The following is a 22,768-nucleotide window of genomic DNA, read 5'->3' on the forward strand; positions in this document are numbered from 1 at the left end:
TGCTATAGCTTATCATGGGTTTTCATGTTTGTAGTCACTGATGTGTTCTTTAACACTGTTGTGATTATTCGTCTGCCAGTTTGTCCTATATATACCTTGCCACAGGACATGGAATCTTGTACACACCGGCTAGGCTTTCGGCAGGAGTTTTTTCTTTCACCGATGTCAGAGACCCCTCAATCTTGTTTATGGGTTTGAGAACTATGAATTTCATGCTTCCTAAGAATTCTTGCCACTCGGTCAGAAATTCCTTTGACATAAGGAATGAAGGCTTTATTAGGAAGATGTTCTTTTTCTGTTGAGGTGGTTTCATGGCTTTCTTGATTTCTGACTTTGAATAACAATTCTCTTGAAGAGCACTTGTAAGGTGTTTCATTTCTTCCCCAATTATGTCTTCTTCACAAATGGCTCAAGCTCTGTTTACCAAAGTTGAGATTAATTACTATTCTCTTCCGAGATGGAGGGTGGTGTGAACTTGCTTAATTTGGAACCCACTCTTTAGAAATCCTCAAAACATAACTCCACATCCAACATCAGACAAATCACCCCTGATTGGCAAAACAGCCCAGCCAAACAGAAGAAAGGAAGGCCCACAGCTGCAGCCAATCAGGAAGCACCTTCCCCTCAGGCGAGAGTATATAAAGGCAGGATAACTGGTAAGAACCTCAGTAGGTAACTGCTCCCTGATGATGGCGAATGCAAACGTCGGTGAATTATTTGCCAAGGACACAGCTACAACCCAGAAGCCAAGCTAATTCAGCCTGCGAACATTATGAGTCTTTAGTATCATTTAAAATTTTGATCAAACAAATGTATTTGTAATCTTTAAGACTAGCAGTGTTGGTTATTTAGTGTAGATCAAAATGGTAACAGTTCAAACTGTGTAGGTAGGTTTTTTTTTTACCTTTTAACTCTTTGGGCACCGTTGTGTGTTTTACTTGCTGGAAACAGTAGGCGGATGGCAGTTTCACTCATAGGAGCAAGATGCTCTCAGTTCATTCAGGTCGTGCCCTCGTTTCCACTCCTCCCGAGGAAGAGTTGCGGGGGCGAGTCGTCTGTTGGTTGTTTCAGCACGATCATCTACTGCTATGTTGTTCATGAGTTCAGTGTGTTGTGATTTCTAGGACTATTAATAACTTATGTATCACATTACAAATCACAATGATGATAATTTATTTATCTCATGATGTGTATTAATTGAATTGCAACAGGTTATGTGGAGTATATTAGAAATGACAGTCTTATATTAAAACACGTGTAGCATAATTTGAATAAGCTCTCATCATTTGTGGCATATTAGGTATTGCCTAAGCAGTTTTCAGACAAATCTTAATCCGTAATAACATTTTTTTTTTCAAAATTTCTGCTTTTGTGCCAGGTAAAAAAAAAAAACTCCAGTTCTTTTTGCCTTTATGAAATTTACCAACTTATTATGACATAGGTAGGTTTCTAACTCTTACAACTCCCAGGGAGCAAAAGAGACAGCGAATAAAACAAACCTCATATTGTGCAGCAAAAAAAAAAATATGGTTAAAATTTGATATGTATGTTTGTTGAAATGTACTTTGACAAAATTGTTATTTTAATGTAGCTGCTATTTAGACAGATGAGACTGGAAAAATGTTATATGGGATAGGGAAAACCGGGAAATGAACTGAAATAAGACTGATTGAACACTGATGCTAAGACTTAGTTTATGATTTAAAAGACTATTAGTAGTACGTAACGTGGATTAAAGTTGATTTTTTTTTTTCCCCAAAGTTTTTCTGCACTGGTTTCGATGGCAGAGCGTATTGAGGATCTGAACTTACCCAACGCTGTGGTGACGAGGATAGCCAAGGAGGCGCTACCAGATGGCGTCAACATTGCGAAAGATGCTCGGACAGCACTGGCCAAAGTGGCTTCCATATTCGTACTGTACGTAACATCATCTGCGAACAAGATTGCTCACGCTAGTAACCACAAGACAGTGAGTGGCACAGACGTTCTCCAGGCACTCGAAGAAGCGGAGTTCGAAGCATTTGCCGAGCCACTGCAGAAGGCACTCGAAGGTAATGTTTGTTAAGCTGCAGTTAATGTTATTATTTTCAAGTTTTGAATCTTGTTGATGTGGTCATTGCAATGACAATTTATAAAATATTCTTGGCAATTCTTTAATTATAAATTTAAAAAAAATTCCAAACACCAAAACTAGGTAGTTTCCCTTGTTGAACACAGATTATTAGATTCACTTCTTGTTCGTAACTGCTGTAAATCTAAAATTGACTGCAAATACTTTCTTGAAAATATTCCACTCTGACTCCTACAGTTTTGTTTGCAGTTTATATATATATATATATATATATATATATATATATATATATATATATGTATATATAAAATAAATAAATAAAATTTACAAATGAATCTAAATTTCAGTACACAAGATTAACACATTTTGAAAATAAAATTACGTATTATAAAAACTGTGTAATATTGTTCAGATATAAAATAATCATGAAATTTTTAATCTATAAACCACATTCCTTTATACATTCTGTCTTTAACCTTATATTTTGATTAGTGTTTTTTTACATTATTACTTAACTTTGTTCAGACACTACAGTGCTGAGCTTAACTTTAATAACTTAGGCCTATACATATAGTATTTGATTAACAGTAATCAGAATTTGAACCAGACTTTTCCAGTGCTTTACCTTGGCACCACCTAGTTAGGTTTTACACTCATTGGAGCAAGTGTTGCAGAGTAATTTTTAATTTAAGCTGCAAGTATGTAATATATATATATATATCCAGTAAACTCTCGATTATCCGTGTTAATTGGGACCTTCCGATGCCCGGATAATTGAATGCCCATAAGAAAACCCGGATAATCCGTTTCACCACTTAAAAATGGTGTATTTACTGGCAAAGAGTGTCTGTTCAGTCGAATTCTATGAGTACAAGCAAAGGCTTTGTATACCGTGTCCCAGCTTATTGGACCGTAAACAATACTGGCACTGTGTTGCCGCCATCCTTCTCCTGTCCCCTTTATTGCTACGGGAGGGAGAGCGGCGACAGTCCCAACTCAGCATCTCCCTCCACCCTTTTAACGACCTATTATCCGGGGTCACTACAAAATAAGTGTCTGAACCACAGCACAATATTATACACCTTTTTTTTCCCCCTTCTAGCTATTGCATTTTATTTTTCTACCTCGCGCGGCAAGATATTGTTTCTTGTTAATTCCGCCTATTAAAATTAGGATGCACTTTACAGTCATAACTACGAGTATGGGATACTACGAGACCTTCGAAGTTACGAGAGTTTTAAAATGCACCGTCAGTTTGACTCCGTAAATAGTAATCCTAAACTAATCTGGTTATTACGAATGATTCCTTGTTGGCTCTTTCGTAAGAAAGAGTGATTTAAATGGCATCTTCAAACAAGGAAAAATACCGTTAGTTGGAAGGAAAAAAAGGTTCATGCAGTAAACAAAGGCTGCAAAGCGAGAGGGGGCCGTGGCTATGCTGGCGCCGGGGCTGTTGTTGGGTGGGGGTTTTTGGGAGAGGAAGGGGTGTCTGGTGGAGAACAACATACTCCCTTTCTCGCTCTGTCTCTCTCTCTCGCTTGTGTTACTGGCTGCTTCGGCCGGTAGAGGGGAAATTCCTAAACCACCCCCTGTGTGTGTACCTGTGTACGAGAGCCTTGTTCCTTTTGTGCGTGTGTGAGACCTCGTTGCGTGCGTGTGCGTGGGTAGATGTTTTCATGCTTTTACTGTCGTCCCCAGGCCGCGTCTCCTTCCCGATCCCCGACGTGCGACTATGAATTTAGGTTGGAATTATTGTTGCCGACTAACTCAGTGAGAGGTGGGGGTTCGTGCCTACTGTGGCCGGGACCGGGAGCTGGGGAGAGGGGGAGGTGATGAACAGGGCAGGAGTATGGGAGTGGAGATCGAACCAGGAAACGTCCGCTGTTAGTCTACAAGATGTTTTATTTAGTCCTTTTCCCTGAGCGCGCCTGACCCACAACGATGTTACGGGACACGTCCCCCGCCGCGCCGGGAGCGAACGCAAATTGCAGGTCAACCACGAAGGTGCACTACTCCGCGACTGAAGATGTCGAACGTGGGAGCTAACCGAAACGACGGTAGCGACGCTAGCAACGCGCGTGGCAGAGGGCCTACGGACTCGCGGAGCGCAGCGATACAGGACCTCCCTTGACGGCAGCCAAGCGGCGACTCATAGAGTAAGTAAAGGGAGAGGCGCCACTCCCATAGTAATGATCGTTTGCTTAAATTTGTAAACAAAACCCTTGCGATCATACCATTTCTTTGCAACTTGACAACGAAAAAATTACAGCCAGATACAACCTGAGAAAGGTTTAGCGTGTGATAGTTGGCACCGTTGTAGTCGTCATATTTTATATTTTTTCGATAAAGGCTACTGATATTGTAAAATTGCTTTATGTTAGTCCTTATAATAGGACGTTAAACTATTTCCGCAAAAGAAAAAAAAAAACTTTGAACTTAAGTAGTTTCGAACTCTCAATTGTCAGTTTCGAGTTACGACGCCTTTACCCACAAGACCACCAATCTATCTTGGATTAGATTAAACAAGTGTATGCACTTATACAATATTTTTCTGCACTAGTAAAGTCCAAATTAATTATATACAGTCAGATTGAAACTGATGATCGTTTAGTAATTAATTTTATTTCTGTTTATTATATTTATTTTCCATTCCATTTTTAATTTTTTTTTAATTTTCAACTCCAAAAACTACAGTAGCAGCCCTAGCAGGTAATATGGAGAACGACAGGCCAACGTGCTCTAATTTTCGGTTTCGGCAATATGCCACGCAGCATCTAGTTTTCAGTGACATTTAAAAAATATATACTTTTACTTTCAAATCCCATTGAGACAATACAAAGATGGCCGTATATAATTATAATAACTGGATATGTAATAAACTAAAGAGATCAAAACTTGTAATTTTTTTTTTCCGATGTTGGTGAAACATGGTATGATCTCATTTTTAAGGATTCAGTTTGTCCTATCTACTGTCACCCCCCTGCGGCGACTGACGACTCTCCGCCCCGCGCGGCCGCAGCGCCGCGCGAGAGGAGGAGGGGGGGAAGGGGGGAAAGCGGCACGGAGGGTCGCGTGTCCACTGCGGGCCAGGCGCGGCCCCTGTACAAAGCTACACGATTCAAACAAAACACATAACTACCCTATTTGAATACACAATTACACGTTAAGTTTTTACAAATAATTATACAAAGATGTCCGTCCTTGAGCGGTCCAGCAGCGAAGTTAGGGCGCACGCGGGTGCGTCCCTAGCACGGAGCACTCACTGCACTGCACAGAGGGGTTAGGGGGAAATAGCCCCCCTCAGGTACCCGGCGGTGGGCAGAAACGGCCTCTAAGTCTATGAGGGCACGACGACTGTCGTCATTACGTTTAGAAGGCCCTGCCACACTGTCTGATCTACTAGCAAACTGCAAAAGTTTTTCTTCATTTTTATTAATGTCTCACACGGTTTGGATTACAATTTCATATTCCTGTGCTAATTTCGCGGCAGTTTCTCCTTTTCTTAACCTGTCCACAACTTCTAACTTCTCTGCTATTGTCAGCACTTTACGTTTCCTTTTACCAGACATGATTACAAAAACAAATGTGCCTGGGAGAACTGATGTAAATAACTGCGTGAAAAATGCCTCTTCCAGCCGTCAGGAGTGTGGGAAGGTAAAAGAGAGGGACCTTTTTTTTTTTTTTTTTTTTAGCGTGGCGGTGCGCTTTGAAAAGAACGCTTGAAAAGAAAATGAAAAGGGGGGGGGGGGGGGGGAGTTGAGCAGGAAGCAGCAGTCAAGGCATTCCTTTTTGGTTTAAAATGTGACAAATTGACGGATGAAGGTGGCGGGGGAACGAGGGTCTGAAGGGTCAGCAGTAAAAAAAAAAAAAAAAGAAAAAAAAAAAAACTCTGCGCAGTCCCGGCGTAGCTACACCTGTCATTTTTTTTTACAACTTCATAAAAAAATCAAGCACGGATAACCCGAAAACCGGATAATCCAGGCCAGGATAATCGAGAGTTTACTATATATATATATATATATATATATATATATATATATATATATATATATATATATATATATATATATATATATATATATGGCTAAGCAGTTATTTAACTGTGTGTGAAATCAGCATAGCCTAATCTATCTGGGTCATTCTCCAAAAAAAGTGTTTTTTATGTCCGAATTGGTTTTAACAAAAAAATTGTTTTAAAGTACTGAATATTTGTTTTTTAATACTATACATACAGTTAGAAATATTTAACAAAGGCATTAAATATCAGTTCTGAATGTAAATATTAGTAACAAATAATGCCATAGACTGTGAAATGTCACGTCTGTGGACTGTCCCATTCTCTTCTTAATTAACTTTCTTAGACTTCTGAAGCTAAAATGTGCAACTAAAGAAACACATTAATTTATTTTCTGCAACCTTAATATGTTGAAAATAATTTTCAAGTGATTAATTACTAAAGGAACTGAAATTAAATATTTTCCATCAGATAAAAAGTCAGTCCCATGAAAAACTGTCATGTCCATGGACATTTCTGTTATTTCATATGAAATACCCCTAGGGGCAGCACTGTTGCTTTCTATTTACTTAATTAACTGCCAGTCAGCCATTTTGTTTGTGGGGGCATTGTCAGTGAGTTGTTTCTTTACTAGCGAGTTACACTGTGTTGAAGTAAAAGATTTAATGAATGTTGAGATCATTGTGTCACATCTGTGACCATCAAATATCTGCTAAGTATGGCAAAAAAACATTAATTTTATATAGCATGTATAAAAAAACTCAGTAATTTTTCTTTGCCATGACACTAACTTTGTCCATAACCTAAATTGTGTTTGTTTAGATCACTTTGTTACTGATTATGTCACGTCCATGGATGTCACATCCGTAGTCATACCTTGACCATTGACGTGACATTTTATCCCCGGACGTGAAAATTAATACACAGACATATGACTATTGAATAATCTTGCATTCTTCTTAGTCATAGGCTTATTTTCTGTTAAGTAAAGGATTGTATCAGTAAAATTCATAGATTTAGGAAACAATCTCATTGGTATGTTATGTGCAAAACTGATAAATTATTGAATAAACAATTTTTTTCAGGGTATATTTTGCCTCAATGAGCAAATTAGATAAGAGGAGAGAAAGTTAAAAAAATGAGCATGAGAAAGGCAAGAGAACAACTAAAAAACCATGTACATAAATATGAAGAACATAAGAGAAAAGACAGAAAGGAAAAGAGCACAGAGAAAAAAGATTTCCGATTCGTCTGAAAGGGAAAAAAAGATGTATTAGAAAAGGGTGGAAGGAGAGGACCAGAAAGAGTAGAGAGAAGAAAAAGCAATTAAAAAAAGCAATACAAAATCTTCTCACACCGTCTCAAAGCCCTACACCAGTACTACAAATGCAAGAAACTCCAAAGTGTAACAAAGCAGGAAGTTCAAGGAAGGACAGTGGTGAGAAAACATGGCGGAAAAATAGGAACTTGCTAAAAATGGAAATTAAGAAGTTGAAAGAAGACAACAAGAAGTTGAAAGTAAAAGTGAGAAATACAAAAAGAGGTACTATCGTGCAAAAAAATCATGCATTGCAACTCCAGAGAAAAATTTTAAATCTCTGTTGAAGGGAAAAAAGTGTTCTGCACATGATCAAAAGGAGCTTATTTTTAGTGAAGTAATTCAAAAGCAGATAACCTCAAATTATAAGCAAGAAACAAGTACAAAAAAGAAAAGGAACTTTATGACAGTTATCAGTGGTAAAATAGTTAAAAAATATAAACTATTGAACCGTGTTAGTTCCCTCACTTCTTGCAAAATGTTGGTCACCTCTGATCAGACAGTAGGTAACAAATCCTACAAACGTGCTACTGTACGTAGGAATGCTATAAGAGATTTTCTTGAAATGGACAAGAATAGCAGGTTGTGCGCTGGCAAAAAAGAAACTATTACAAGAAGAAAAAAGAAAAGAAAAAAGTGTCTGTTAAATAATAAAATGAAAAACATTCACAAGGACTTCATTTCTGAATTTCCACAGCACAAAGAGATTTCCTATAGTGCTTTTTGCAAATTTCGACAAGTATGGATTATGAGACCCGATTACAAAGCTAGATACACGTGTTTGTGTAAGCTTCATGCTAATTTTTCATTTCTTGCGAGCAAGTCGAATAGTGTGGGAATAATACAAGAAAGAAATTGTAATGAAGTTGTAGAAAACCTCACCTGTGATGGCAAACTGCAAGAGAAGTGTTTAGAGAAAACTTGTGCACAGTGTGCCTCAAAGACCATTGAAATAATGATTTTTGAAGATAGTGAAATCAAGTACTTGCAGTGGACAACAAGAAATGTAGAAGTTGAAGGAAAAGGCTCATCTAAGTTATGTCAAAAAACTCTAAAGGACAAAGTTTGTTGCTCAAAGAGAGAATAAGTTTTAAAGTTTTGGAATTGATTCCAAAATTTATGCAGCATGTATGCAATATCAGGCATCAGTACAACACAACCATGAAAATTAAAAGTGATCTGGCAGTTGACGAAATTTCCTTACATTGCGATTTCTCAGAAAATTATTCGTGTAAATATGGCAGTTGACAAAATTTTCTTACATTGCGATTTCTCAGAAAATTATTCGTGTAAATACTCGGAGGAAGTGCAGTCAGTAAGTACACTTCGGTGGCTCAAGAAATCAAATTGCACTATATACATCTGTGGTGTACTATAGGTCCGAATTTGACATTAAATCTTGTCTCTCTTAAGAGTCTTGTCATATTATTATGTTATGTTACTTCTGTGGGCACATTAAAATTATGTAAAAAATTAAAATTTTACGTGTGTATAGTTTTTCTATTTGGTTTATGAATAGCTGGGCATATTATTGCAATTTTAGATTATGTTCATTCACACTGAACTTAGGTTTCACATATTTTATTTTAATTTAATAAAGATTCTCTTCTTATTCTGACAGTACTCATTAACCTTGTATTTTAAAATAACCCAAGCTAGCTGGTTCATAAATTCTTTGTTACTTAAGAGATTGTCACTTAAACAGGGCTGTCATATCCATGGGCAAGGCTGTCACATCCGTGGACAAGACTGTCACATCCGTAGACATATCAAACTTTCTATTTAACTTTCTTTTTTAACTTTCTTTTTTAACTATTTATCTTTGAGCTTGGAAACATTGCAAAGGTACATTAGTATTTCATACTATATATCACAATGTGCCTTTGTGATATTAAAAAAATATGTATTTAGAAAAAGCACCTTATTTGGAGAATGACCCATCTACAGTAGAACCCTGAGTTTACATTACCGCTTTTTACGTTTTCCATTTTAAAATTTTATTTATGTTCCATTTTAACATCATGTTACGCAATGCAATAAATTTCTGTTGATAACAATGCACCTACAATCTGCTGTTTGTTTATGCTATACCTAAGTAAATTCCTTAATCATATGAAGATAACACTTTGATGTAAATACCAAATCAAATCCAAAATGCTGTTGGGAACACTAGCCCGTAGCTCCTGGATTTTTCAATGTGAAAATGATTTTTACCTGCCTAATAATGGTAGGCTTTGAGAAAATGTTAGCTCGCGATGCGTGCTACAGTTTGTAGAAATCCCCAATGTCCATTATCAACTTATACATACAGTATTAATTAGTTTATATTTATGGTATTTACTTTGTCAACATCCCTTAAAAATAAATTTGTAACAAATTAAAATGTTAATATGCATATAAATTTTGTCTTTTACTGAGTAATTATCTGAATTTTTATCTGTAATTTGTTATTGAGATGGTAGCTTGTAAAAGATGGAAAACATTTTCAATTGATGAAAAAATAAAAAATTTAAAGTGTGTATACTTATGTTTCACTCTGAACACAAATGTGAAAAATTGCTAAATCATTGAAATCAATGGTATACCAAATAAGAATTTTAATGTTAACAAACCAGGTAGTATCTATCTGGTAACAGTTGGTACCATTTACTCTGAATTTCAATTTAAGCATGAGACAGATAAGAAAAGTTTAAGCTAAAAATATAAACCTCATAAAACCTTTCATTCTCCCAAAAACTGTAATAATGGGATCTTAAAACTGTAATTTTCACACCTGTGTTTTAGGCTGCTTCACAAACACACATTCATCCTTATCAGTGTTCAAACTAGGAATGGGTAGATTCTACTTTTCTTCGACTCTGATTCCACAATTTCCCTTGATTCCAGGTTCGATCCTGATTCTAATTCCCAATTTTACTTTCTTTTTTAATGAAACTCTGGAAATTCAAGCAGAAGGTTAAAGAATAACACTTAAAAAGTCTAAATATATGTACATTTTCCGAAAATTTACCTATTGGAAAATCTTGCAAATATTGATTCATTTTAGTATTTGTTTAGCCTGCAACTAATAATTATTTTAGTATCTGTTTACCCACCGTGGTTCACCATCAATAAATATGTGTGATATACATAATTAAAACTTATCAAAATTCCATGGTTTTGTGTTCTTGTGAAATTCCTCTCTCTTGCCATGATATTAAGTCCTGATTGTATGTATTCAATTGACTTATGTCCATGAACGATTAAATTGACATTAAACAACTGATCTTGATATATTTTCTGTTTATCGTGATTCAAATTCACAATAGATTTAATAACAACGTAAGCTATCATGGCAAAATAAAACATGTTCTGCACAAAAAATGAATCTTTGGAATTCAATTTAATGACTTAAAGTAAACATAAATCAAATTTTTAACTAACCGTTTTTAAGCGGAAAACATTTATGTAATAGAACCAGAAATTAGCTTTAGTATACGAAAAACTGAACAAAATAACACTAAAATGTTTAAGAATAACATGGGTGACCAGTCTGCTTTAAATTATTTACTTCTGCATGGTATCTTGATTGCTTGTTTATGTTGGAAGTGAAATATATAATTTTTATGAATGGAGAGAAAAGTTATGTTAATGTTGTATTTATGAAATAAAGTTGTGAAATGTGATTACAATGTTTTCCCCGCAAGTACAGAAATCTATCTTTGGTTACTACAGTGTTATGGATAAATATAGATGATTGCGGTTGTGATCTAACCTTAAAATAATTTATAGTTTCTTTTGTATATTAGTGCTAGACAAGTTGTGTAGACTTGCCAGCTTACTGGCTGGAAAATATGGCAATTGTAGCAAGAATAAATTATGTTAATATATCTTGCTTCCACATTATTGACACTTCTTCCTCCTCACAGCGTTCCAATTCCAGGTGGAATCGAACCACCGAAGAATTTAAATGCCCATCCCTAGTTCAAACAGTTCTAATGTATTTTTAATGATGTGGCTGTTTTTCCTCTCCTATAAAACCAGACAAGGGTGCTTATCACATCCCCCCCCCCCCCCCCCCCCCAAAAAAAAAAAACACATTAAATTGGACTTTTACTAAAATCTACACCCTCATTTGCATATAGCAAAATTATACTGTTAGTGATTTTTGTATTTTAATGATGCATACTCATAGCTATATTATGCTTCTTTTTGCAGCTTACAAGAAAGTCAAGAAAGTTAAAAAGGATTCCAAGCGTAAGCAACCTACCAAAGAATCTGAAAATTTAGTAACTGTGGATGATAATTGATAGCGTTGTTTGTTTTATGTTGGAATTACAGAATACGTAATTTACTTTTTATAACAAAATTGAAGTACCGATGTACACATCAATAATGAAATAAAAGTACTGATACTCATATCAAGTGTGTAAGATTAATTTTATCTTCATGTGGGTTGTTAGCATACATTAAAAAAAGATATAGTATTTTTCATTTCTAGTAATTTTTCATTTGTTGATAGTGCAAATCCACTATCTGGTTATGTGTACTTGGGCTGTACAAGAATTACATTGATCCCTAGAATTCAAGTCTTTCTATTTCTAGACTGTTTAGTGTAATGTTATTACAGCACACTGCACATTAAAATGGATTTCAAGATTTCTGCTCGAGATTGGTAGGAAAGTTATCTTGATTGGCAGTACTAAAAAATTACAGAACAGTAAATGTTGATGAATTAAATGTTATCTAAACTTTATGTAGACTTAAAAAGGTTCAGGGTCTAATAAAAACAATAATAAACAATTTCAAATATATATTGCTTATTTACAACAGATGGCAATCTAGCCATAATAATTGATACATAATACAGATGAAATAATCCATTTAGTGACTGCATCGCTACTGCACAGTGTTTCTATAGCACAAGGAGAAAATACCAAATAGCACAGGAATATTTTTAGTAAAGGCACACACTTTAAAATCAACTTTGCATATTCAGACCAATGAATGGAATGTCACTAAAATCAACTTTCAGACTTATCACTTTATAAAAGTTGCATGCATTTTTAAAATTTAATGTGTAATACACTTAAGAATATAACTTCTACTATGCAACATTAGGGAGACAAAACTGTGACCCAGCGCACAAAGATTGCAACTAAAAATACATCTAGCACTGACTACAACTGTAAGTAAAAAATACTCATACTTTAAGAATTAATTTTTTTTTTCTATACAGAAGTGTGGCAACAGTAACAAAGTTATGCACTTAGGCCATGGCTCCATACAACATAGTGGCTGTTCAACAATGTGCATTATGTAGTTAAATATTCAAAAATATTTAGAACATTTGTCATTAGCTTTGAATAAAATTTTGCAAGGCTTTACTTAAAATCAGTTTACTGATTACCACCAAAAATTAATATACACATATTTAACTATCATTAACATTTCCAAGACCATGACAATTTAACAACTTAAAATACACATTGTTTTACATAAATTGATATGGTTTATAAACCAAGGCATATATTTCAAATTTGTTGAAACAAGCAACATGATATCCATGATGGTATTTTTAATGTAAACAACTTAAAAAAAGACTTGTGCCAGTACACAAGTTTTCTGCAGACAGGAAATATCTAAAAAACTGGGAAAGCTCAAATTATTTAAAAATCTGTTTTCAAAACCAGATAATATGCAAATGTATTGTTACAAAGACTGATTAAACAAATATAGTGTTTTTACATTACATACTGGCAGCATTGTTTGTGTTGCATTGCATAGCTGGAACATATTTCACTCAATCTAACATGTTAAGGTGATGCTGAAAGTTTCTCAGCGAGTAGGGGCCAGAAAAATTAGCATCTTTCTAAATTATACTTTAGATGTGTGGATTTTTTTTGTTGCTAATTTCCAACATAAATGCTACTTTACCTAATTTTCTAAATAAATTCGTTTATTATTTTTTTTTTTAAGCTAGTAAAAATGATTTCCTTGAAAAACATAATATCCTTTATAAAATGCCACATAACTATGCCATTATTTTAATGGTTTTTAAATTTTTGTACAAAATTGACCGTTTCACACTAGTAAACTTGTACACTTTCAGTGACCTGACTCATATTCATAATTTGTAGTGCACTCTCTTGCATTTTGCTTTAGCGGGAGTGTGAAGCAAGCCACAGCAATACTGCAGGAACTTGTCGTTCTTACAAATGTTTAACTTATTGCACTACCAAATTTTTAAGTAAAGTCAGCATTTAAAATTTATCAAACTTTTAAGTAAAATAAGAATTAAAACTTTTTTTGTGTTTTTGTTCTAGAAAGACATAAAACTTTTTTTTTTTTACAAAATTAATATAGGTGTTTGGATACCAATATGAATATTTAGTTTATAAACATTTGGAATGTAAATATAAAATTTTAAATAAGTTGCATTAAAAAAGCTAATTTCAGAATAATATATAACTTATAAATTAATATATGCTAATTTTAAAGAAAAAATAGATGCATATTTTTACAGCCCCTATCAAGTAGTTAATTGTGTTTGATTGTACAGGGAAAACAAAGGGAAAGTTGACTAGTTTGTGGTAACCCTAAATTACGATAATTTAAACATTTGATTTCATCTTCAGGTTATATCAATGCTTTTTTTTTCTTTCAACTTTTTCTTAAATATAAATTCATAATTATTATTGCTACCATTATCAATGACTATATAAAACTGGCAGTGGTTAATATAAATGTATCTTGTAAAATGAAACTTTTCACAATGTATTAAGAAAATGTGCTGCTTAAAGTTTGTATGTTGTCGCACCTGTGTTTCCGTACCATGTGCGTCTCTGCCTGAGGACGGGAGCAGATAGCAGTTCCCGAAACGTCGCTTGTTTCTGTTTAGGTAAAACTATTGTATTTGTTTGTTTTTTCGTTTTGTCATGTTTTTTGTCTCGCTTCAACTGTTGTGCTGAATTATTTTGGGTTTCAATATTTTTGTGTTGTCATCATTTGTGGGGATTTTTTCGTTCTCTTAGTACATTTTTCTTTGTTTTTTCTTTGTTTGCTGACCATATTCCTGTTTCGGAATATTTTGTGGTGTTCATATCCTTGTTGACAACAGCAATTGTTTGCTTAATTTTGTGTGTTTTTTGTATCTTTTTTTGAGTATTTTTATTTTTATTTTTATTTATTTATTTTATTTATTAGTTTTTCTTCAACAGAAAAAGTTCTTAGCAATGGCGTATGTCCAAAAACTTACATCAAGTTAAAGTTTGTAATTAGTACTCGAAATACACTAGGGTCTCGATAATCCGAGCTCCGATAATCCGAGTTCCCAATAATCCGAGTCAGTATCGGGGGTTATGAGAAGAAAAAAAATACGAATTTTGCAAACACGCATACACGTAGGGACGGCCAGGGCTACGTTGAGGAGGAAGGCCCGATGGGGTGAGTTGGGTAAGTGACTGTACATAGCAGGTAGCCGCCCACCCCTGTCAGAAGTCGCAAGAATCTATTTTTAGAACATTGGGGGAAACCCCTTTTCTCCGTCGGCCTAGATCCTCCGCCCCCTCGTCACTTCCCCGCGTTCCCTCCAGAGGGCAATTTTTAGTTCCCATAAGTTCTTCGCTGTGAGCACATCTATGTAGTTACGTTCCAGTTCTATTACGAACCAGTATGAGTAAAAGAAAACATACTGAAATATCATTAAGTGATAAATTAGAAGCACTGACGCGGGTTGATAAAGGTGAGCCGCTAAAAACAATTGCGCGTGATTTAGGAGTGAGTGCTGTTACTGTGGGTGACTGGAGGCGCAACAGACAGAAATTGGAGTTATGGCAAACACAAAAAAATCTTTTTCAGGCTACAACATCCAGATCTCGTATGAAAAAAAGTGAGTACGAAAAAACAAGTGAAGCTTTGTTTTCATGGTTTTTAGCACAGCGGCAAAAAGGTGTCCCTCTTTCTGGGCCTATATTACAAGAAAAAGCGCAGTATTTTCGTAATAAATTACAAGAAGGTGAAAGCAATTTTAATGCCAGTAAAGGATGGCTGGATAAATGGAAAAAAAGATACGGTGTGCGGCAATTGCATATCACAGGAGAAAAGCTTTCAACTGATGCTGCTGGTGCTGAAAACTACGTTCAAAAATTTCAAAGCATGATCGAAGAAGGGGGCTACACACATGATCAATTATATAACTGTGACGAGACTGGGTTAAATTTTAAAATGCTACCCGACAAGAGTCTAGCATCCAAAGACGAAATTTCCGCTCCTGGGCATAAAAAGAGCAAGGAACGAATTACTGTTCTACCATGTTCCAATGCCTCTGGGACACATAAGCTTCGTCCCTTGGTGATAGGAAAGTCAAAAAAACGTAGAGCTTTTAAAAATGTAAATATGAACACACTACCCGTCGCATACAAAAATCAAAAGAACTCGTGGATGAATACGACCATTTTTAAAAATTGGTTCTTCGAGGAATTTGTTCCTTCAGTAGAAACTTTTTTAAAAGAACGACAATTACCCAGAAAAGCACTGTTGGTTATTGACAACGCTCCATCCCATCCAAACGTAGAAGAGCTTTCAAGTGATGAAATTAAAACTGTTTTCCTGCCCCCAAATGTGACTAGCCTCATTCAACCTATGGACCAAGGCGTCATTGCGACAATAAAGAAAAAATACAGACGCATGCTTCTGACATATATTTTGCAAGAAGAAGAAATTTCATTAGTAGATATGCTAAAAACAGTTAATATAAAAGACGTTATCTATTGGTTAGTTGATGCGTGGTCAGAAATTAAACAGGAAACTATACAGAAATCCTGGTCAAAACTTATAAAACCGAGATTTTCACAAAGTGAAGAAGAAGAAACAGTTCAAGATGACTGTGATAATATGACTCTATTGAATTTAATGGTGGCAATCCCTGGCTGCGAAATGGAATCCAGTGCTGAAGAGGTTAAGAAGTGGTTAGACAGTGATGAAATTGAAGAATTGACGGATGAGAAAATTATTGAAATGGTCAACAACCGGGATGAGGACACCGAAAAAGACGAACAAGAGGAAGAAGAAACCAACAAAAAAATTAGTCATGCAGATGGGTTTCTACGCTTAGAAAAGGCACTCGAATACGTGGAGCAGCAAGATGACGTCACGCCAAATGACGTAATGTTTTTTAAGAAGTGGAGCACACGAGCGGCTGAGAAGCGAGGAGCATTAAAAAAACAAAAAACAATAATAGATTATTTTAAAAAATAATAATTACGTATGTATATATTTCTATTCTGCCTTTCAATATGTTTGTATTTTCTTTTTATAATACATCGACATATGTATTAGAAATTGATTTTGCGTGTTTTTATTCGTATTGCCAATAATCCGAGGTTCTGATAATCCGAGTTGGCCCCGGTCCCATCCAGCTCGGATTATCGAGGTTCTAGTGTACATTACAATTTTTGGATCCCACTTTCAACACAAAAAATATGAACTTAAAATATGAATGCAAGACAGTACATTGATATTCAGAGAAGTTTGTGAAGTGCTTGTTAGTAATTATCTAGAGTTAAATACAGTCTATTTTATGTTTATTACATTTTTTAGTATAAAATGTTTTAAATGTTAGATTCCATTGTCTTAAAATAAATAAAACTTAAAGAGACATTATATTACATTTTTATTTAATCATAAAGGAACTGCATGTTGGTACTTTTTCTAGCCATGACTCACACACTTAAAAGTAACCTCTGTTCCAACCTAGGCAACTGCCCTCCCCATTCTCTAAATAAGTTTACTACAGATTTATTATTATTTTTCTGATCATATTCAGTACTTGGTTAGGTTTTTTGATATCATGTAAACAACAGCTGTTTGCTTATTTCAGATGTTTTTGTTAAGTTAGTATTGTACTCGTATGATTTCTGATAGTTTGGTTACTTCAATTTAACAAAGCTGCTTAAAGATATTTTTACTTTTTTTTTTCTCGCTTGGTTGGTTAAGATTTAGTGTGTGTTCGCATAATTTTCTTTTGTATTATTTGCTAGGGTTCTTTGTCTGAAAGTGGGATGCTATAAGCACGAGAGACTTGTGTTTTGGTTGAGATTCTGTTGCTATGGGTGTGCCTAGGAGTCGCTGGTTTTTAAATGTGTAATTTTGTGATAGGTTGGAAATTATGGCACATGAGGACCCTTGGTCATCCCTAAGGAAGATGGGTGGCCATGCTCGTTAGTTGTTACTTAGGCACCTGCAAGAGTAGATGTATTGAGTGGTGGGTCGCCAAAATTTAATCATTTTATGTAATGTAAAATTTCACGTCTATAGTCCGGGCCGTGCTGTCAAACATTTTTTTAGGACATTGTTTTGATTATTACGAGATCCAACCACAGGTGGCAGCACAGTTTAAGTAAATTGGTGGTCACACTGAGCAGACAATGGTTGTACCATACTTCGTAATCAATCATGGTATTTCCCCAACAAATCTTTGGTAAAAATCGTGCCTAAGTGATGAACAGTTTTTTTTATTTAGAAGTTTTTGTTTTCTTTATGTAAATGTTACTGCATCATAAAATGGTGACCATGTTTAGTGTTTGGTAATGGGAATTTATTTGTGAATTCTTTTATTTGTGCAAGATAATCTTCAAGGTGAACAGAATTAACCTCAAAAAGTAGTATTCTAAGGAACTTGTATTATTCTTGGCCCCCAGTAATTTCTTCAAGTGTTTATGCATGTAACAGCCGGACCAAGTAGAGCGAACACCAAGTAACACAAAGTTGGTTCATTTAAAGTGTTTACTTATATTAGAATAGGTTTATGAATGCTTTGGAGTCTTCACTACCTAAAATTCTGTATAATAAGTAATTTAAAACAAGTTTTCTTTTAAGTTAAGATGATTCATAACTGCGGCAGCATTTACAAATTATTGCAAACATTCATCTGCCCTATGGTAGTCAGCAGATGAGAGTGGCATGACACGCTTACCTGGAGAAATACACTGCAGTAAACGTAATATTTAATGATTCTGGAAAATGCAGTGACATCATGCAGAAGCTGACACACAATACTCTGTTGTTTCACCATTTTTTACCCTGGTTTCTTATTTGTATTAAATTTAACAATCACACGCCTATTATCAAACCTTATAATGCCACTTTATATCAATATTAACGTTTTTGTGCATGTTCTTCTCCAAGCCACATAGTACAGTGATAGCCATAAAATAATTCTATGAGTGACAATTTTCATTTTAACACAACTATTAACTCTGACTGACTAACTTAATAGAACCAAGGATTGCCAATTAGAGTTTTGAATTTGAGTTTGGATTCCTAGTGTTAAAAAGTCTATGTTAGTATTATTTTACATTGAACAGTCATAAGTAAGTTCTTATTTTACCAACTATTAATATAATAATATTCACAATAAAAAGTAAAATAAAGGCATTACAAGATATGCATAGTGGTCAGTTTCAACCAATAGTAATGATGGAAATTTTTTTCCTGTAAAAATTTGTCTTCAGGAAGTAACATAGTTTAGACCCGTGTTTTTCAGTCTTCTTGAATATGCGACTCCTTTACAAGTAAAATTATGGCGATCCCCAAGGGTCATATTAAAACTATGTCAGTGATTTTAAAAACTACGTACTTGATTTTCTTTCTGTTGAGACCAAAATATCAATCGTAAAACCAATTGTACTGTGCAAAGAAATCGTGAGAGCCCTGCAAAACTGACAATGGGAATAGGTGGATATGTCATTACAACTGGCTGACCTAACCATGAAGATGAAAGAAAATATTATAAATTTAGCTGCTGACGGCATGCTTAAAATGGAATACCATTCTCAAAATATTTACGTCTTCTGGATGAAAAAACAAGAATATCTAGAACTGGCAAGGGACGCTTTAAAATTATTAGTGCTATTCACCACTTCTTATCTTTGCGAATTAACGTTCTCTTCAATGGTGGGTATAAAAACTAAAAAGAGAAATAGGCTTTAATTAGAAAATGATTAAGTTATTTGTATCTCAAAAGTAGAACCACATTTCGTCAAATTATTAAAAAATAAACAGTCACAGTCTTCTCACCAAAATTGTACTTTTTTTTTTATTGAATAGTAGACCCTACAAACACTTGCCTTTTTCATTTACCGGCACCCTCCTGGGGGTCACGACCCACAAGTTGAAAATCCTGGTTTGGACCAACAGTATGCACACAAAAAAAATTGCATTCTGTATAACCTCTTTTGACAGGTGGTGCAACTTAGCTAAATAAGGACAAGTGGATGCTGGATGCATTCAAATTCAAATGTGACAAATTACGAATTGCAAAATTATAAATAGGTTAAAGAAATTAAGTGATGATTTTAAAAATTTCAGCCTAGAAACATCATATCTGTCTCAATGTCATTGTATGTAATTCATCCTTATGATTTCATTTTTGAAGTCACCAGATTATAAATTAATTTATTTATATATATATATATATATATATATATATATATATATATATATATAATAATTACTACTAATTTTCAAGCTGTGTGCACCCTAGACATAATAATACTACTACTGATTCTAAAATGTTATTAACATTTACACAGCCTTATTCAAGGTCAGCATGCAGTTTCCTTTTAAATCCATTAACAATTTGTATTTCTTTTATCAAAGTATATACTTTTGTCCCTATTAACCAAAACGTTAAAAATATTTCAGTTCAAAGACTTTTTCAAACTACTTTATGACAAACACTGTTAAATCTTTGAAAACATTTTGTCCTTCAATAACATAAAAAACTTACGCATGTTTGCCAGAGAAAAAAGTCAACATTGATGACAGGAGGCTTAACAATAAATGGAATTGGCTCCTTGCCACCTTGCGGTATAAAGCTATGAATCATGGCTCAGTGACTATAAGAACTAGAGGTGGGAGGTCAGCGATGAATCACTGGAGAATTAACAGGGTCTCCTACCTTAAGCCACACAAACATGTTAAAAGATTCGTACGGCATTACCATCCACAGCAGTTTACGGCCTGTGGCCAGACTGAACATAAAACAATACATAAATTTTGTTATAAAATACCTGGTAACTTTTTCTACTAACCACTAAGTTTAAACTTGAAATATTTAACCAAGTTCAAGATCAGAGTACGTGTACTTTTACAAGGACTTAGCGAGAAAAAAGAACCAATATAAGACGTTCACAATTAAGTTATTACAAAATACATGAACCGACCCCTTTTTGCTTCTAATTTCTTTCTGATTTTCTCATTTCCTGTGGTCCCATACAAAGCTAATGATTTCCTATAAATGTATCTCCTCTTTTTGAACTTACCTGCATTGGACTAAGATTTATTGAAGTAAAAAAAGGGTACAGCAATTAAACTCTGATCATGAACATCTAAATATTGAGAGTATTCAAGTGACAGAAGACCCAAAAATTCAATAAGACACACTTATTTTTTAGTTCTGGCACACAGATGAGTGCGAAGTGCACACTTTCTTGGTGCGGTGCTACGACCTGATCACTCGCACTTTTTGGTCGATGCTGGTTCGGCACAGAGGGCACTGCTGAAGCACTTCAGAGCACTTGGTGCAGCAGCACATGTGGCCGCAAGGCACGAAGATCACCTCGCACTGGAACAAAGCAAACTGCAAGTTATGGGCAAGCTTCAAGGTCACGGTTGTGAATCATGGTCGCCAGGTAGTGCTTGGGTGGAGCGGGAAAGAGGGGGGGGGGGGGGAGGAGGAGAGATTGCTGAGGAGGAGAGATGGCCAAGACAGGGTGGGTCAATGGTATTTTTTGGAAAGGGAATGCTGGCGTGACCACATGGTCATTCAGTGTTGCTAGCTCTGTTCCAACAGAGCCATCAAGCAAGCAAGCAAGCTTACAGTCACTTGGCCGAGTTTCAGCACTGTACTTTTTTTTAGCAGCTAAATTCAGACAATATTATGCTGATGACCTACAATTTCTTTAATAAATTATTCTAGAACATACTTGTTCTCTTCCCCACATGTTTAAATCAGGAAGTGGGTTCAGTCTTGGGTATGCATACATATGCATTCTGTCAAGAAGATTTACATACCTAAAATTGCAGAGAGCACTGGATTATATATCACACACACACACACACACACACACACACACACACACACACACACACACACACACACACACACACACACACACACGAACTAGAAGTAAATACCAGATTGATAGATGACCAGTTTACACAAAAAAAAAAGTTGAGTACAAAACCCTAAATTGTTTGATTTTCTTTTAACCGAAACAGGGACAGAACATTAAAGGGGAGAATCAAATCACACCCAGTACTGTCATTCCAGATGGGCCTGTTAGAATGTGTTATTTCCTAATTTTTCTAGAAGTGGCAAGCCAATCCTACTTTAAAAAAAATATATATATTTTTTTTCTTTTATGTTTTTCATCACCAAAGAAAAAGTGTTTAAGCGTTTCTGGACAAACAACCTACGGACAGCATAGGTATATTTCTGTACATCAAGATTTAAATTACACAAAAATAAAAGCTGTTTGAATATATTACCTATTTTTTGTTATTCAATATTTTGACAGAACATTTAAGTTGTCGGTTAAGTATTTGAGAAACAAATATAGTTCCGCAAGTTTACAAGCTGTGTAGGCCTATTTTACAGAAACCTTTATCAGTATTTTTTTTTTGTAAAATTATAAAGGGTATTGATTCTGTGAGATTAACATAATTTCTTAATAATAAAATATAGCTATAAAATTTCTGGATGGCAAAGGCATATGTTTATAAACTGTTTTATAATGTAGTAACATGAGGTAATAGTTGAGTAAAATTATCAGAGGATATGTCTATTATAAAGCTCAAAACATTGTGTGGCCATAGGCAGCATGGCCACTTGATTTTATATTTATTTTAAGTAATTTTGAATTATGGCTGTTACGTAATTTTAGTTTTAATATTTGCCCCTTTCCTTTTTTTAAAAGAAAGTATTGGTTTGTTATAAGTTTTGTAAATCTTATTTTTAAATATGTTTTTATATTATTTTATTTTTTACGTTAATGGTTTAGTTTCTTAATATTTAATAATAACGCTTTGGACTTTTAATTAAAATACTGTGTGCGACGCTTCCCCGCTGTGAGCATGCAAATGGACTGTTCCAAGGCTATAAGGTGGTGGGGGAAATACGTCAAGGAAGGACAGAATGAGCTGTGCGGGAGTCGTCAGCTGATCGCCGTGTGGCGCGTGTGCGCTTCGGGCGTAATGGGCGCGATGATGGCTCGTGGTATTGGGCCGGGGGAAGCTCGCGAATACTTTTTAAATAAAATCAGCTGACGTGTATGGAGCATTGGGGAATACTTACGTTGTCACGGGTGCTGCCAAGAAGAAG

At 35.0% G+C, this 22,768-nt stretch overlaps 2 protein-coding genes across 5 annotated transcripts in view; one reads left to right on the forward strand and one right to left on the reverse strand.

The window, feature by feature from the left end:
• Nucleotides 1-1,780: 1,780 nt before the first annotated feature.
• On the forward strand, nt 1,781-11,693 carry LOC134533713 (DNA polymerase epsilon subunit 3). The gene is made up of 2 exons (XM_063371329.1): nt 1,781-2,051; nt 11,602-11,693. The coding sequence occupies exons 1-2, from the start codon at nt 1,781-1,783 to the stop codon at nt 11,691-11,693; spliced, it is 363 nt and encodes a 120-aa protein (XP_063227399.1).
• A 490-nt stretch (nt 11,694-12,183) lies between these two features.
• Nucleotides 12,184-22,768, reverse strand: part of LOC134542014 (E3 ubiquitin-protein ligase LRSAM1-like) — a 145,317-nt gene continuing 134,732 nt past the window's right edge. For all 4 annotated transcript variants that reach the window (XM_063385832.1, XM_063385821.1, XM_063385813.1 and 1 more), the window contains one exon: nt 12,184-21,010. In XM_063385832.1, coding sequence (XP_063241902.1) covers nt 20,888-21,010 — 123 coding nt within the window. In that variant the 3' untranslated portion in view covers nt 12,184-20,887. The remainder of the gene's footprint in view (nt 21,011-22,768) is intronic.

Source organism: Bacillus rossius, chromosome 1, assembly GCF_032445375.1.
Source record: "Bacillus rossius redtenbacheri isolate Brsri chromosome 1, Brsri_v3, whole genome shotgun sequence".
Taxonomy (NCBI): domain Eukaryota; kingdom Metazoa; phylum Arthropoda; class Insecta; order Phasmatodea; family Bacillidae; genus Bacillus; species Bacillus rossius.